Source organism: Bufo bufo, chromosome 1 (genome assembly GCF_905171765.1).
Source record: "Bufo bufo chromosome 1, aBufBuf1.1, whole genome shotgun sequence".
Classification (NCBI taxonomy): Eukaryota; Metazoa; Chordata; class Amphibia; order Anura; family Bufonidae; genus Bufo; species Bufo bufo.
In genome coordinates, this window is record NC_053389.1 from 797,920,602 (window position 1) to 797,938,365 (window position 17,764).

A 17,764-nucleotide genomic window follows, 5' to 3' on the forward strand; every position below is an offset into this window, starting at 1 on the left:
TCCATAGACTGTACAGTTCTACACAGCTTAGTGTCATCTTCAAAAATAGAAATGGTGCTATTAATCCCGTCCTCAATATCATTAATAAATAAATTAAATAATAGAGGGCCCAGCACTGAACCTTGGGGTCACCACTTATAACCCGGGACCATTCTGAATAGGAATCATTAACCACAACTCTCTGGACACGGTCCTTCAGCCAGTTTTCAATCCAATTACAAACTATACTTTCCAAGCCTATAGGTCTATAGTTACCTGTGAAGGACCTAGATCCTTTTTTGAATACGGGCACCACATTTGCATTGCGCCATTCACTTGGCAAGGTACCAGTACCTAGAGAATCTTTAAAAATTATAAACAGGGGCACAGCAATGACTGAACTGAGCTCTTTTAGCACTCTTGGGTGTAATCCATCTGGACCCGGAGCCTTGTTCACATTTACTTTATTTTACTTGTCTTGGACCATATCTACAGTTAGACAATTCAATATATTACTGGATGTACTAACAGCCCCAGCACCACAGATATCAGCTCCTTTCTCTTCTTTTGTATACACAGAGCTAAAAAAAACATTTAGTAACTCTGCCTTTTCCTTATCTTCAGTGACTACCTCCCCCTTACCATTATTTAGGGACCTACCTGCTCGAACCTTGGTTTTTTAACATTTATATATTTAAATCATTTTTTGGGATTTTTTTTTTGCTCTCTTTAGCCACCTGCTGTTCATTTTGTATTTTTGCTAATTTTATCTCCTTTTTACAGATTTTATTAAGCCCTTTGTATTCTTCAAACGCTACAGCTGACCCCTCAGATTTGTATTTTTTAAATGCCCTTTTTTTGTCTTTTATTGCGCTTTTTACACTGTAAGCCATGGGAGGTTTTATTTTAGCTGTTTATACTTGTTACCTAAAGGAATACATTTTTAGTGCAATTACTCAATGTGAATTTAAAGCTCTCCCATTTATCCTCAGTATTATTATGTGACAGTAGCTGCTCCCGGTCTATGCACTGAAATGCTGCCCTCAACCCAGGGAAATTAGCATCAACATCTTTGCTCTACGGCCCCCACAGGTGGTAGTTATGAAGATGACAATACAACTTAGTGTAGGCCACAGATTCCCTCCACATGGTGTGCACCCTGTACATCAGCATAAACATAGGCCCTTGGTCCTTCCATGTGACGCACCCTTATGCATCACAGTGATCAGGGGTTACTCTCTACTAGCCAAATCTATATGCTATATATTTGCTGACTGTCTCTCCTCAGCAAAGCCCAGCACACCATCCTCTACATTGTTGTTTTTACTGTGCCAACCTGGTCTATCATCCTCCAGACTTGGGCCATCAGAGGTCTGAAGACTTGTGGTTGGAAGGGGTAGAAAGCGCTATGGTTGGTTGCCCTTGTTTAGCACTCACCCTTGGCTACTGGTGTTCTGCTCCAAATTCTATCTAGGTCCTAAGTACCTAGCATAGTGCATCAATTTGCAAGTTTTATTTACCTTCACTTCCTGGCTAACTACCCCACAGATTGCCTGGTCCTCTCAATATGAGTGACTGTGACATTCCTGCAGTGGTTTCTGTATGCTCTGACCCTAAGGTCCTTCTCAGCACCTCTGTTTATTGACAATAAATGGGGGCATCCTAGGCGTGACCCCTATGCTGACCCATGCATCAGTCCAGTGTTCAGGCCTGCATGGCAATTAACCCCTTGCTTCTGGCACATGCCTGCAATTTTCATTGCAGGTTCTCAATACAGTGCAGTTTTCCTGAAACAAAATTTGATTTCATATATACACACTGATGCACTGTCCCAACATATAGAGGAAATATATCCTAGCCGAGTAGACTTAGGAAAGCAGACATAGTTTCTTACAATAAGGAATTGTCCAACTTAGAAAACAGTTTTTCATACAACCGGTTAAAGGGGTTATCCAACCCCTATAATGACCACCCCAATGCCCAGAACACTCGTATACATTATACTTACCTGCTCCCGGGCACCTGCGATGCTCCGGATCCCTGCATGGCCGCCACTGCATCTCCCTGTCGCTCGGATCGTGCTGGGGAGAAGATAAGTATAATGTATATGAGGGGCCTGGAATTTGGGGGGGGGGGGGGAGGGTCATTATAGGGGTTGGATAACCCCTTTAAGGAAACCTACATTAAATGAGGGGGTCCTTTATTAAGGATCCTCATGTCTTGGCCTGAATGGAGAGCACTTACAAAGAGTGTCTCTCTGGAGGACCTGTGCTGTCCTGCATTACACAGACAATCCATTGATTTGAATGTAAACTGCATAATGCTTATTTTCACCTGCACTGCATGGAAACTAAACATTGCCAGGTCTACCACAGATTCCAGCTGATCACTCGTGGTTCCTGCAAGGGACCCTTCTACTCCAAAGCAGAGGATCTCTCTAATGGCCATGGTTGGAAATACTATTGGCCTCATGTACTATTCATCAAAAGCATAGGTAGAATATATCAGTCCAGGAGAAGGGTGGCATCAGGAGATCTTGGTTAGAGTGATATGAGATAAATGATTCTTACATTTGAAAATTTTATGCAAATGAATGCAATTCTTTCCATTACAGGCACTGACTTTGTAGAAGCGGAGTTGGATGACATTCACATTGTGAAATCTCCATATAAAATGATCTTTAGCAGAACATCCAAGTATTTTAAGCCTGGAATGCCACTTGATCTTGAGGTTTGTATTTTTGCTCTATATGATATTTACAGTACAGCATGCTATTATGAAGCAAGATTTAGCCCGTCTGATGGAATTGTCCAAAGATTTGAATGCAAGAGGCTACCTATTGCCCTCTACTTAGCTGCAACCGAATCCTGTGCTGTCGTGGACTACATGGCAAAAAGTCAGCACCGAGCCACTTGTCAAGCAGAATAAGAAAAACTACAACATCCAATTGAAGTGGTTTGCAGCTCGCTCATGTGATTGGTTGTCAGGTTGCCAAACCTAGCAAAAAGCCTTCAGCTATTAGAAGACCACGAGGAATCTCCACAAAGAAACAGTTGGGTAAAAACTTTTGGGTTTACTGTTAATGGTTTTTCATTTTTTGCTTCCATGTAGCTCATGGTAAACAACCCAGATGGTTCTCCTGCAAGAAACATCATGGTGGTGGCAAATCAAAAGGATCGAGGTATAACTAATCAAGATGGAGTGGTGAGACTGAGATTGAACATGCCCGCAAATATAAACTCTTTAAAAATATCTGTGAGTCTTATTTTACTATTAATACAATATTCTGGTTGACATTGTTTTGGTTGCAGTGGATAATTGAGGCTATGATGGTCCATATGGTCATAAAATCATGACATAGTACATTGCAACTGCAGGTCTCCCTTGTAGTAACAGGGTGATAGCTTCCTCTTGGTCTTCCTCAACTTTACAAAGGTACAGCATTTTTCCTAGATGGCTGTGGGCTCCAAAACACATTAGGCCAAATTATTTGCCCTGGTTTACCTGATCTGTGTCTTTTATCTATCCTACACCTAAACTTTGGGAAAATAAGTATTACAGTAATAACTTATTTATTTTTTGACCCTAATTAGTAGGCTGATACCAGTGTTTACTGAGGTGACACCAGATGGGAAGGGGTCCCACTGCTTAATGGGTTGTATTATCAGCCAATCACTACTGCATAATTATGGTCACCTGATGTACCACTTATTCTACTAACATTACATCTACTAATATGAATGGGTTAAGCTGGCACTGCTTGTACATGGTCCAACAGTGGTATAGCAGGGATGGTAGTATGGGCTCGCCCTAAATAACATGTTCTGGTGAGGTATAATGTAGCAAAAATGGCAAAAAATAAAAAAGGCATTTTTTTTCCATTTTGATATATAATAGGAATAATTTTGAGTGAACAGTATGATTATGGTAATTGTTTTGGTTTTGTTGGCATTTTTTTTTCCTTTGGTATTTTGTTTCTTATTTGTATTTTATTATTTATCTTCACTTATTTTTTATTTTTTTAAATTTTACACATAATATGTACCCTAAAAGATCATAAGAAGTACTCTGGGGGGCACTTTAAAGACCTCTGGAAATATGGAGACTTTTTTTTTTATATATCTCACATTTCCACTGTAATTGTGTCGCCCAAAGGAGCCTCAGTTAAAGGAGAAACCTACCCCCTATTTGTGGCACTGTACACATGCAGAACTTATCTGGCTCTGCAGCGCTGCTCTGCCTTAGATTTTACTGACTATTATGTGATTGCCAGGTCCTATAGAGGAATAGAGGAACCGACATAGCCTCTTCCTCTTCTCACTGCATACCACTCATTAAACGCTATGTACCAATGAAAGAAGATAGCAGAAGTGGTCATAAACCATGGGGGACCCAGCCTGCACCTGCTAGATTGCAGGAACAGGAGCTTTCATTCCACACCATAAGTTTACGGAGCTTGGTCGCCATTAGGTTAAGAAGGTAATTTCTGGTTTTGTCATTACAAGTGTTAAAATGTTGTGGAAAGTTTAAAAGTTATCCCCTATCCATAGGATAGGGAATGGCTAACTGATCGCTGGTGGTCCTAACCCTGGAATGCCCACCGATCCCAAGGATAAGGGTCCCTTTGATCTGATAAAGTGGCAGTTCAACCATGCTCCATTCATTCTCTATGGGACAGCAGGGGCTTCAAGGGTTTGCCCCACAGGTGGCTGGAACAAGGGCAAACAATAGTTTAAGAACAATTCCCCATCCAAAAGTCTTTGTCTCATTCTGCTGTATTAACAAATCCATAGGTGAGAACAGACGTGCCCGGGTTAGCAGACAACATGCAGGCATCTGGAGAAACAACAGTGGTGGCCTATAAATCATTACATGGACAAGGCAACTACCTTCACATTGAAGTCCCAAATAATGTCCTGGAACCCAATACACAAATTTTTATAAATTTTAATATCTTGAATACAAATGTTGCAATCCAGAATCAGATCAACCATTTCACCTACTTGGTAAGTAAACTTTGGTTCAATAACTACCAAATAGAGTACTACATAGACTACTGCTCAAAATCATGTATGGAGCTATTATCTGTGTGTTGGTATAATGTGAGCGCTGTAAGGTGGTATTGTGTGATTCTTTTGTGTTATGCCACTGTTATTTGGGCACCATGCAGGATATTAGGCTCCATGAAGATTCTAGTCCAATGGAGTATCATGATGGGCTTAGCCCAACAGAGTAACATCGCAGTGGCAGGGTACGAAACTGATCATACCGCATTGTTAACTTTCTGCATGTTACAGTAATTAAAGTGTAAAACATCTATTCCACCACTAGATGTGTCATGAATCTATTGGGAAAAAAATACTTTTATAAGATTTATTGTTTTTGAGAAAAAATGAAATTATTTAGTTTAAACTTGTGTTTTTTTGGATTTATTCACTTTAATAAAATCCATGAGATTTTGGATTTGGTTTAAAGGTTAAATATGTAATTGTAGGAATTAAAGTTTGCTTTATTAATATGCACTATTAATCATTCATTCCTTTGTTCATTTTTTGTGGGCTGGATGGAAAATTGACCAATGGAATGAATGAGCAGTGCATATTAATGGGACACCCTTTGTCATGGCAACTTTAAAGCGTACCTGATCTTTCAAAAAAGTTTGTATAATGGCTGTTCTTCTTTATATTATGAAGGGACAGGTCTTTTGGGACTTCCCTTGTGTCTCTTTCAGCCATATTATTCCCTGGTTCAGCTGCATAGCTAGATGCATTACACTCAGAAGCAGGGGGTGTCTCTCTTCTCTGGAATCTGGCAGCACTGTGCTGCTGTGATGTCCTTTCTCTTACTTCCTACTATGTTTGTTTTCAACTCCAGCGCTGACAGAACAAATAAGGAGGGAGAAATCACACCTACAGACACTCAGTAGGCTCCTATAATCTTTAAAAGCTGTGTAGAAGCACCATTTTTATTAGCCTCAACTAGCTCCAAAATGTTCCTATTTCCTATGAGCCATCTTCTGTGTCTCTGTTACTAAGGTTGGATCTTGCCTGGACAGGCAGTGGACTGTAAATTAGGCAGTGGTTATGACTTTACAGCGTTTTTCAGATGGATGCAGGTAGATTTTTTTTAAATAAATGGGTTTATAATTTGCTATTTACATCAGTCTCCATTAAAATGAAATGAAAATGTGTAAAAGTACAGTGACTCTTTAACAGTTCAATGCGTTGAATTAAACTTATATATTAATGCAGTAGAATACGTTGAATTAAACAGGTGTATTATCAATAGTAAAATACATTGAATTAAACTGGTACATTAATGCAGTAAAATATGTTTCATTAAAGTTATATATAAATTATATAAAATGTGCTGAATTAAACTGGTACATTAATGCAGTAAAATATGTTTAATTAAAGTTATATATAAATTATATAAAATGTGCTGAATTAAGCTGGTATATTAATGCAGTAAAATGCGCTGAATTAAAATTGAAATTGGCTTTAAGAAAGAAAAGGGCACAATTGAGCAGCATATCCCATGTGGAAAAAAAGTCTGGCTGATCATGGACAGAAAAAAAATGTATGTTGCAGTCACTGCAGGATTCATGCAAGTGCATTACATGAACAGCTCTAGCTGCCGTCACACTCAGAGTACTCTCCCCTCTCCTACACTATACCTCTCTACTGATAAAACACAGACTTTTCTACCTATTTATTCAATCTACTGTACCTAACTAAATATATCCCTAAACTATCCCCGCAACACTCCAAGACTGGTGTCGTCTGTAATTTGTATCTGCCAGAGCGGCCAGACACATGGCATAAATATCCTCTCACATTGCTGGATGATCCCACAAATGGTGTCTGTGCTTCTGAGCTAGCCCACAACCTGAAGGACTAGTCAATATCCATCCCATCTGATTGACTGGCCGACTGTTAGCCAATCAAAGTGGCTATGGGCACATGATGCTTTCATATGGAAGTTTAGGGTTTCCTACTGGCCAGTAGACCACCACCATATCCCATATTACCAGCAGGAGGCCAATGCTGGTATATAATTTGTACTGACTACAGTATTTGCTGGCATAAGTCAAAGAGGTATGAGATGTCCTACTAATGGCTCTATCTAAGGCTCTATAGCAGCTAGAGATATGAGCCACAGCTTGTTCCAAAGATGAGAAATGTTTTGATAAATTCAATTCGACTGCTTCACCAAACTTCAACAAGAAATTCGTTTTTTTTTTACAAATTGCTTTGTCAAGAATTGCTTTCCATTGTATGGAGCCAGTGCAATGACAGGGAACAGCAATTGTGCCACCTCCCTTCACTTAACCCCTCAGATGCCACGTTCAATGCTGATTGCAACATCTGTGACTCAAATTCAGTCTTTCAGGAGTTAATCAGGGGTTAAAATAATACTCATCTCATCCACTTGCTCGGGGAGATGCAGTCCGCTCCCGTCTTGATTGAAAAAAGCCCGCCACGTGACCTGCGGCCAGCTTGATGATGCCACCACGTGATGACGCTGGGAGCACGTGGTGATATAATCAGTGACGTCACCACGTGCGCCAAGCGTGATCACATGGTGAAGTCATCACGCTCGCCGCAGGTCCTTTGGTGGTTTTTCTTCAATCAAGATGGGAGTGGACAACTACTGGGATTGTGAGCTGCAATACAGCCCCAAATATAATCTTTAGAAATCAGATCAAGAGTGAGATCTGCAGGTATTAGATTGGATTGCAATGTTAGAGCTGATATACACTCATTGATATGTGATACCATGACTTCCTACTTTTCCAGATACTAAGCAAAGGCCGAATAATGAAAGTGGGCAAGTATAGTCGTCTGGCTGGCCAGAACCTGGTCAGCGTGCCACTGCTCATCACTGAGGACTTGATGCCATCATTCCGTATTGTTGCATATTACACTGTTAACAGAGAGATAGTCTCTGACTCCCTGTGGTTGCACATGGTGGAAGATTGTATAGGAACGGTAAGATAATACATTTTTAAAATTATCTATTAATGAGACTGTCTCTCAACAAATCATCTGTATTTTATTAATTCACCATTTGTATAAAAATTCATTAAAATATTATTAAAAGATACATCAAAATATTGTACATTAATTATTGACCCAGGTAGCGCACGCATAAAAAAAAATTATAATAAAAATATAAAAAGTGACCACACAGACTTGTTGCAACTGTGTTTTTGGATGGTAGTTCATTCAAATTCAAATAAAAAAATTACACATCATGGGTGTCGCGATGTGGGAAAACGCCCATAATATAAAAAATATATTCCCCATACGGCAAACAGCAAAACAGAAAAAAGCATCCAAATGCCCGATTCTCAGTTTTTTGGTCGCTTCATTTTCTACAAAATTGTTTATAAAAAGTGATCAAAAAGTCATACACACCCCAGAATGGTATCAATGAAAAGTTCAGATCGCCCCACCAACAATGAGCCCCCTGACAGCTCCATACACATAATTCCAAAAACGTTATAGGGGTCAAAATATGGCGACAAAAAAAAAACTTTTTTTTCCCCACTTTTTAATTTTTTTATCACTATCAAAATGCAAGAAACACTATACATATAAGGTATCGTACTGACCTGTAGAATTAAAAGTAACCAGTTATTTTTATCGTACATCGAATGCCGTAAATAAAAAACCTATAAAGCTGTGGCGGAATTGCTTTTTTTTTTGCAATTTCACCCCATTTGGAATTTTTTTCCCGCTTTTACTACATCATATGCAATATTAAATGGTGGCGTTGGAAAGTACAACAGGGAGCACAAAACAAAAACTCTGGGCGTGAAAGAGTTAGTAGGTGTGAGGAGACTTATAGGCCGGCCATACATGTCTCCTCTGGAATTCTGGGAAGAAAGGGGTGCAAATGAGCTCTTAAAAAGTCCAAGGAGAAATCCTGACTTAGGCCTCTTACCCAGTTAAGCCAGAACTCTCTGCTCTGCACTGATGAGAGGCAATCACCCCGAAACATCTGTCTGCAGATGAGGTGCTGGCTTATATAATATCCGAGTCATGTCTCAAGGCCTATTTAAAGTTTTGAGCAATGACTTATAGGATAGCTGCCTTACATTTGGTGTCATCAGAGGCAGAGCTTGTTAAGACCTCATTTGCATCCCTTTCTTCCCCCAAAAAAGGAAGAAAAACTGTTGGTCAATAAGGCTCAAAACAGGCTGTTCAATAAGGGGTTAAAGTTGACCTCTAATCGGATGAGATGGTTCAAACCAGAAGACCGCCAACATACCAGAACCTTAATATTTTGCATTGCATGTGGAATTTTTTAGATCCCATCTATTCATTCTTTTGAAACTCACAGATAATTGTATTTCTATGCTTCTTCTGATCCACAGCTGACCCTGCAGACCGACAGAAACATTGCAAAACCTCAAGATCTAGTAAAACTGACTGTAAAAGCAAATTATAATTCCACCGTTGGACTGGTGGCAGTCGATAAAGGTGTCTTCACAGTAAACAGCAAGTATAAACTTATTCAAAGAAAGGTGAGAACCTGTAGATATGTTGACGTCTCAAAACTATAAAGAGAAATGTATATATCACTCTCCTGATGTGGTAATGCAACAATTTACCACAGAGCATAGAGACCTAGGGGGTCATTTACTAACCCGAAATACGTCAATATTAGAGTATATTATTCCTTTGCAACTTTTCCCCGCTCATGCCAGGTCTAAAAAAGGGGGAGGGCTGGTAGGCCAGTCTCATTTACCATTTTCTAGGCTTGTTTTAGGCGTAGAACATGGTCTAAATGTAAGACAGCAAGGAAGCTATCTTACATTTAGAAGCGGCGGTGGATCGAAGTTACGGTATGTAGAGACCGGCACCTCTACATAACTCTGGCAGATCCACCAACAGCTTTAGGGGATATTAAGACCAGCATCTAAAATGCCAGTCTTAATAAATGACCCCCCTAGTGTCAAAGTGAAGCTGTAGCCAAAAAGATAGGGTCCTCAAATGTTTGTAGATAACAAATAAGTAGAAATAAGTAGGACAATGTGAATATACCAAATGCAGGGTGAATCCAAGAAGTTGTTGACCATACCAAAACCCATCATATCCATTTACATTATTGATGACATTTGTGATGACAGGCTTATATGGTTCTTATTTGCCTCTCAGGTATGGGAAATCGTGGATAAATCTGACCTTGGATGTGGTCCAGGAAGTGGTGCTGATAATATGGGAGTATTTTACGATGCTGGACTGGCTGTACAGACAAATTTTGGAATGAGCACTAAAGAGAGATCTGGTAATTGTGAATGATGGCTTTCCTTTGTACGGTTTGTCATAGTGGCACAGTGGTTTTCATTGTCATCTTGCAGTACTAGGTCTGGGGTTTAAAACGAACTGGTCAGAACACATTTGCCTCCCAAACAACCACCAGTACCTGACTAGTAGTGATGGACGAACATCTGCCGGGACGATTCGCGAACCGCAAGTTCGCGGCGGGTCCCATTCATTTTAACGGCAGGCGAACCTGAAAAACCTTCAGCTGATATTTGCAGCCAAGAAATAATTACTAGAAGTGCACAAATAGTCCCACAACATGGACAGTGACATACCAGATGTATTATTCGAATTTGCGATCTCCATTCATAATTTTTTTCAATGCGAAATATCGGCAATATAATTTTCGCGTACGCGCATGCGCAAATGCACTATACAGTCCCCAAATGCACTATAAAGAAAGAATATTGGTATATAACACCCCGCTTCAATCAGTTTTTTTGGGGGGCGACTGGTATATCACACCAGTAGAAATGATTTGTTCCAATAACGCTTGTCCCTCTATATACCTGCAGTATCGCAGCAGAACCGCACACAACTGCCGCACAATGCAAATGCACTATAATATACTGTCTAACATAACATGTACAAGGAAGGCAATCCATTAGAATATACATAAAGATAAAACGTAACCTTTAATAATGTTACTATGAGGGTCCATTCACACGTCCGTAAGTGTTTTGTGGATCTGCAAAACACGGACACCTGCAATGTGCATTCAGCAATTTGTGGACCGCACATCGCAGGCACTATAATAGAAAATGCCTAATCTTGTCTGCAATTGCGGACAAGAATAGGACATGTTCTATTTTTTTGCGGAAACGGAAGCACAGATGCGGAAGTGAGGATCCGCAAATGCGGATGCGGACAGCACATTCCGGCCCCATTGAAAATGAATGGGGCTGCACCCATTCCGCAAAATTGCAGAACGGATGCGGACACATTTTGCGGACGTGTGAATGGAAAAGATATCCCTTAATATGAATTAAATGATTCAAATTAAATGATTCAAGTTAAAGAAGACCTTTCACCAGAATAAAGTATCTAAACTGACTATACAGACATGTAGAGCGGCGCCCAGGGATCCCCCTGCACTTACTGTTATCCCCGGGCGCCGCTCCGTTCTCCGGTTATAGCCTCCGGTATTGTAAGGAAATATCCTTATCTTTCCCTTATTTTGTACCCCAGGTACAAGACTTCGGTATTCAGCTTGATTTGATTCTATCTGGCCAGAGAGAGTGATAATGAGGTCAGACACCGTTCTTGTGGAGTTCAAAATCACTCTAAGAATTTTATTAATCTCGTGAGACATATATAGTCCTAAATGACATCATGTTTAAGTTAAACAGTAGCCAGCTACACATTTTAGTAATCTTATCTTTTTACCAGAGTCCAAGGCTATCCATAACATGTGAGCAAAACCTCTTAGTAATAGCTTTCATATGGACTTTAACCTGCAACGTGTCCCTGCTTGCGTAATGTATTAATGTACAGATCATGATGAAATATAAGCTTATATAAAAATAGGCTTTGGACTGTAATAGAATCCTTCAACCCCTCTTAAAAACGACATATTTCTATATAATGTGGGTTTTTCATTTTGTTCCTTTCTAGTTTTTCCTTAGTTTGCTTGTAAGCCTTTAGGTATTTCATATACCCTTCAGGAGTATAATCCTCAGGCTTTGTTGAGGTTGTGTTTACCTCTTCCACCTCTACCGGAGTATATTGGAATGTTGAGTGTACCCCTCTTTCGGCCACATTTTTACATATGGTAAGAAGGGAGGGCACACCCTGCACTGTATTTCCACAGGCCAATACCCATCCTGCTGATAGAGGTACATGTTTGTCTAGGGATGGTACTGTTTTTGTAATATTACATTGCATATATATATATTTTTTTCCTGATACTATCTTTTTACAACTTTCTAGATTTCTATCATATTACTTTGCAGAGTCTCATATGTAGGACAGTTATAACAAGCATGATAAGGATTTACATATCCATATTTAACATCATGATCCTGCAAATCTGTGTCATTCGATTGGGAACGTAGGAGCCCCGTCCATACAGCTACTGGGGGCTGCAATTATCAAGGCACTACATTTCAGCCATCTCGAGGAATTTCCCGACTGCGTCATCTCGTTGGGGGTCAAGGCTGTCTGCCTCCATTAGTACCCCTTCTGTATCTTCTTCGAGGTCAAGGCTGTCTGCCTCCGTTAGTACCTCTGGGCCTCGTTTGAGGTCAGGGCTGTCTGTCCCCGTTAGTACCTCCTGTCCTTCTTCAAGGCCAAGGCTGTTCTGGTTACTGCAACCACGGTAGTAGGTGGGCCATATACAAAATCACCTTGAGCTCTTCCTTTCTTCAGTGTTTCGACCACCATCTCATCTGTGGAAAAGAGGGAGACTTACAAGCAACTTTGTCCTCAGTTTTGTTAAGTACCTGTATCAATTTGGTGACATAGTCTTCCCTAATCTGGTCTATGTCGCCTTCCTGTACCACTAGGGGGTGACTTGCCCAAGGAGTTGGAAAGGGCCTACCCATAAGGATTGCAGTGCTGTTATGTCCTACTCTGTGTAAATGTGCTATTAAGATGGAAGCACTGTGTTGGGGGAATGCATAACTTCCCCTCTTTGCAGACTAATTCTAATCCTGTCTTAGGATTTTTCTGCAATACTGGATAACACCAGTCTTGCTGTTCCTGTTCAGTGGCATACCACTGAAGATCAGTAAGTATTTGCAACATCTCAGGGGTTGGAGGTGCCAGACATGGCATCTCCCAATGGTTACACAAACCTGTGGGGTTGCATTTGGCCACTCGTTTCGCCACCTTATCTGCCAGTGCATTGCCCTGTGAGACATGATCCTTACCATCTGCTGCCGTGAATCCTCTCCTCTGCCAAATCATACCATGGTCCCACACTACCCCATGTGCGTACCTACTCTCAGTATAAATGGTGACAGGTCTATTAGTATGTAGAATACATGCCCTAGTGAGTGCAATGAGCTCAGCTAGCTGCTGTGTTGAGTGTGAATGCCCTTGAGTAGGCCTACAACATCATGAGTGGTGTGCAAAATGGTGTAATGTCACATTGTGAAAGGAGTTGCCAACTCTACCATCATAGCACAGGCTGCAAGAGAACACAGACATGCCGGCATCCCTTGAACAGGGGTGGGCATTACCTTTGAGAAAAATACACAAGGACACAACTTGCCTCCGTTTTCTTGTGTCAGTACACCCGCCATGGTTTTACAATTTTGGCGTGAAAACATGTGGAAGGGCATATTATAGTCAGGGAGGCCCAGCCCTAGACTTGACATGAGTAAACATTTCAGATAATCAAATGCATTGTACATTTCAGAAGACCATTTAATCAAATCTGGATTTCCGTCCAGAGTGGCTTGCCTCAAAACATTGTCATAATAAGAGCAATCAGGAATCCATTGTCTACAGTAATTTATCATACCAAGGAAAGATAACATTTCTTTCTTGGTGTGCGGGGTGACAAGGCCCGCAATAGACTGGACTCTTTCTATGCCGATTCTCCTTTCACCTTTTGTGAGGACAAAGCCCAAGTATTCAACCTGCATTTTACACCATTGCATTTTCTTAAGTTTCACTTTGTGACCACATCCTGACAACAATTTTAACAGTGATAAACCATCCTGAATGCTGGCCTCCGCTGACATGCTACACAGTAACAAATCATCGACATATTGCAGCAGCACAGAACCTTGGGGGGGGGGGGGGGGGTACCATGGTTTTAACGTGGCTTGGAGGACTATGCTGTACACTATAGGCAGATAATAATTAAGTGACATCAGGTACAACAGGGGCTATAGGCACAATGATGTTGTTGATGGCCCTTAAATCCTGTACAAAGCGGGTAGTACCATCTGCCTTTGTCACTGGATTCACGGGCGTGCTGTAGGGTGAAATCACCTCTTCCAGGATTCCCTTTTGTAGGAATTCTTCTATCATTGGTCTAAGTCCATCAAGTTTCTCTTTTAACAGCGGGTATTGTTTCTGGAACACTGAGATGACACCTGGTTTCACAGTAGCTTTGTAAGGTGTGCAATCTATGAATCCTGTGTCATATTCATTTGAGGACCATAATGCAGGGTTAATGTTATTAAGTTCTGGGTGGTTCTGTATGTTTGCAAGAATCAGTGGCACTGGTGTAGAGATTGGAATGAGACCTGAGTGTACTCTTATGTCCTGATTCTTTGCTGATACCTGCAAGTCAAGCTTAATGAACAAATCTCTCCCTAACAGGCTGACTGGGCAATCTAGTATAATGCTAAATACATGATCTGTGATGTATTCCCTGTCCATGGTCTCGAGTGGTAGTGAGTCAGTTTTGAAAGGTTTTGTCAAAACCCCATTAATTCACATAGAAGGCTCACACTTCCTTTCTCCAACTCTTAGTCATCTAAGTCCACCCCTTTTAGTCGGACGCTGTGGTCCTCCTCCTGTCCGTCATTAGTATCCCAGCTGTCCATAAGAACAGAGCTCTGATGTTAAGCACAACACTTAACATGTAACATGTAACTGCAAACATTGAAACAAACAGATCTGACAATACAGACATGAACACACAAAGGGCCCATAAAATTTTTTCATTGACTTCAATAAAAAAAATGTACAGCTTGATCAATGCTGTTGGCACCAATTAAAACCAAAAACTTCCAAAAAAAAAAAAAAATTCTCAATGCGCATATTATATAAAAACAAATACCGTATTCCATACACATTCACATACATTTTCATGTACTCAAAACAGCTCATAACCTTGCCCTCATACATAAAAACTTAATTGCACACACAGCTCTGCTAAAAACATCTCTCAGGCTTCTTACATTTTTTAACTCCACTACAACTCAAAGCCACACCCATTCACATTCCACTGAATCATGTATCTTCCAACACAGTCAAACAATTTCTTTGTTTCATTCCAAAACTTGCAGCATAGACAAACACAGCTTTCCTGGAAACAGATATCCACACCACACACAGTTTGTTGCTGCGTTTTCCAATGTCTTCTGGTTTTCACTCTGTGATTAATCAACTCTTATAAGAAGACAATATACATGTTATAATCATACAGTCATTTTGTTAAAAGCTGGATTCCCACATTACACTGCTTGGGGAAGAAAATGACCGAACAATTCTTCATCTTGTATAATATATTACACATTACTTACTCTGCATGATTCCCTGCCCGCTTCCCTTATCTCAGGAATGTTTTAAATTGATCTATGCTGTCTGAAGTCCACGTGGAGAAGTTCTTTTTTACTGTAAGCATGAGCCTATCAGATAGATTGTTAATAAATGTGGAAATAATTAGACTGTCACTCTGGAGAACCAGTAGCCATGCCTCCAATTTCCAGCAATCCACAAATCTCCAGAAATCAATAACGCTTTCTGAGGGTTTTTGCTTACATGCTACGGCTACTGGGAGTGAAGACTTTTGTTTAAATACCTCTATCATGTGTTCTTCTAACTCTTTCCATATTAACTGTTGTCCGTGCTCAGTGTTACAGATATAGTCCTTTGCGTTGGTATTGGGGTCTATTTCTGATACTGTTGTTACCTTTTTCCAATCCCATGAACTGTGGGAACCCACTATTCCGTCAATTATGAGTCTAAGGTCTTCTTGGGTGAAATTCCTCCCTTTACAGGCTTTCTTTAAATAAGCCACTGTGCCAGACAGAGCCACAGTAGGCTTGGGGCAGTGTTTAATAATTTTATTAAGGTCATCTATGTCCAAAGCCTTTTTCATTAGTTGATTACCAACCGTCAAAAAAAGGCATGGATGTCTCAGGTCTCCTGGTCTCACTATCCTTTTCCTCTTTTTCCTTCTTAGTCTGTATCTCATGTAGTTTTCTATCGTCTTTTAATCTTTTTAAACCTTTTGTCTTGCACATGTTGGGGTCATACCGGTGGGGAGCTATTTCTAGCCATTGTTCTCCTCCTTTCTGCATATAATCCATATCCCATGAAGGGTCAGGTTCAAAATACGGTCAGGCAGCAGTGTCGCCTAAGCATAGACCCTTGACCATGTCCATGTGATATATGCTATTGTCTCCTTCCCTGGGAAAGGGGTCTATCGCTTCCATTGCCTCTGTCCATTCTGCCAAATTATCTATCCATGAGTTAAGAAGGTAATACTTTGTAGGACTGACTCGGGCAACATATTGTTTACATGTTTCTCCTGGTTCTGGTTTAGGGTATTTTATCTTAGATTTTTTGACTACCCATTATTAAAACTTATTTTCTTACAAAAAGAATTCAAAACACAGAATGTTAGTCTTGGGACGACAGCTGTACACTTACGACCCAGCCTGTCACTTCCTCTTATATAACTGTGTTAGACAAAACAACTTATCATGCAAAACTTCTACAATTATCAGACAACTTATCATGCAAAACTTCTACAATTATCTTATTAAGAATCAAATCAAGCTGTTAAACCTTCTGTTCCCTGAACAGATCTTTTACGGGACTCCCTGAGCCCTCTGAAGTGCACTTTCCTTGTTATTGGATTCCCTGAATCCTTTCTGTTCCCGGAACAGATCTTTTACGGGGCTCCCTGAGCCCTCTGAAGTGCACTTTTCTTGTTACTAGACTCCCTGAATCCTAAGGCAAAAACTCCCTGAGTTATGCTTACTGTATCCCTGACACAGTACTTCGAAGTCTATCTAAGGGTCCCTTATGTACTTACTTGAATCGAGATGTGGTCAGTGCCCCCGGAATGGCCTAAAGGACAAAAATCAGTGTCTCTTCTTACCAAACATGAGGATGACCTTCTCAATTCCGGACGAGCCCCCAAATTGTAAGGAAATATCTTTATCTTTCCCTTATTTTGTACCCCAGGTACAAGACTTTGGTATTCAGCTTGATTTGATTCTATCTGGCCAGAGAGAGTGATAATGAGGTCAGACACAGTTCTTGTGGAGTTCAAAATCACTCTAAGAATTTTATTAATCTCGTGAGACATATATAGTCCTAAATGACATGATGTTTAAGTTAAACAGTAGCCAGCTACACATTTTAGTAATCTTATCTTTTTACCTGAGTCCAAGGCTATCCATAACATGTGAGCAAAACCTCTTAGTAATAGCTTTCATATGGACTTTCACCTGCTACGTGTCCCTGCTTGCGAAATGTATTAATGTACAGATCATGATGAAATATAAGCTTATATAAAAATAGGCTTTGGACTGTGATAGAATCCTTCAGGTATGTTCATAGTTAGGCTCCACCCAGGGGAACCTGCCGCGGTCTCCTTCTCCTATGCTGTAGCGCTGGCCAATCGCAGTGCTCAGCTCATAGCCTGGCTATGAGCTGAGCGCTGCGATTGGCCAGCGCTACAGCATAGGAGAAAGAGACTCCGGCAGGTTCCCCTGGGTGGAGCCTAACTATGAACATACTGGAGGCTATAACCGGAG

The 17,764-nt window shown here is 40.5% G+C and overlaps 1 protein-coding gene across 1 annotated transcript in view; it reads left to right on the forward strand.

The window, feature by feature from the left end:
* Window positions 1-17,764, forward strand: part of LOC120988562 (venom factor-like) — a 170,604-nt gene that overhangs the window by 33,626 nt on the left and 119,214 nt on the right. Inside the window, exons 10-15 of the mRNA XM_040416090.1 lie at window positions 2,594-2,709; window positions 3,091-3,234; window positions 4,773-4,985; window positions 7,779-7,970; window positions 9,362-9,511; window positions 10,146-10,275. Coding sequence (XP_040272024.1) covers window positions 2,594-2,709; window positions 3,091-3,234; window positions 4,773-4,985; window positions 7,779-7,970; window positions 9,362-9,511; window positions 10,146-10,275 — 945 coding nt within the window. The remainder of the gene's footprint in view (window positions 1-2,593; window positions 2,710-3,090; window positions 3,235-4,772; window positions 4,986-7,778; window positions 7,971-9,361; window positions 9,512-10,145; window positions 10,276-17,764) is intronic.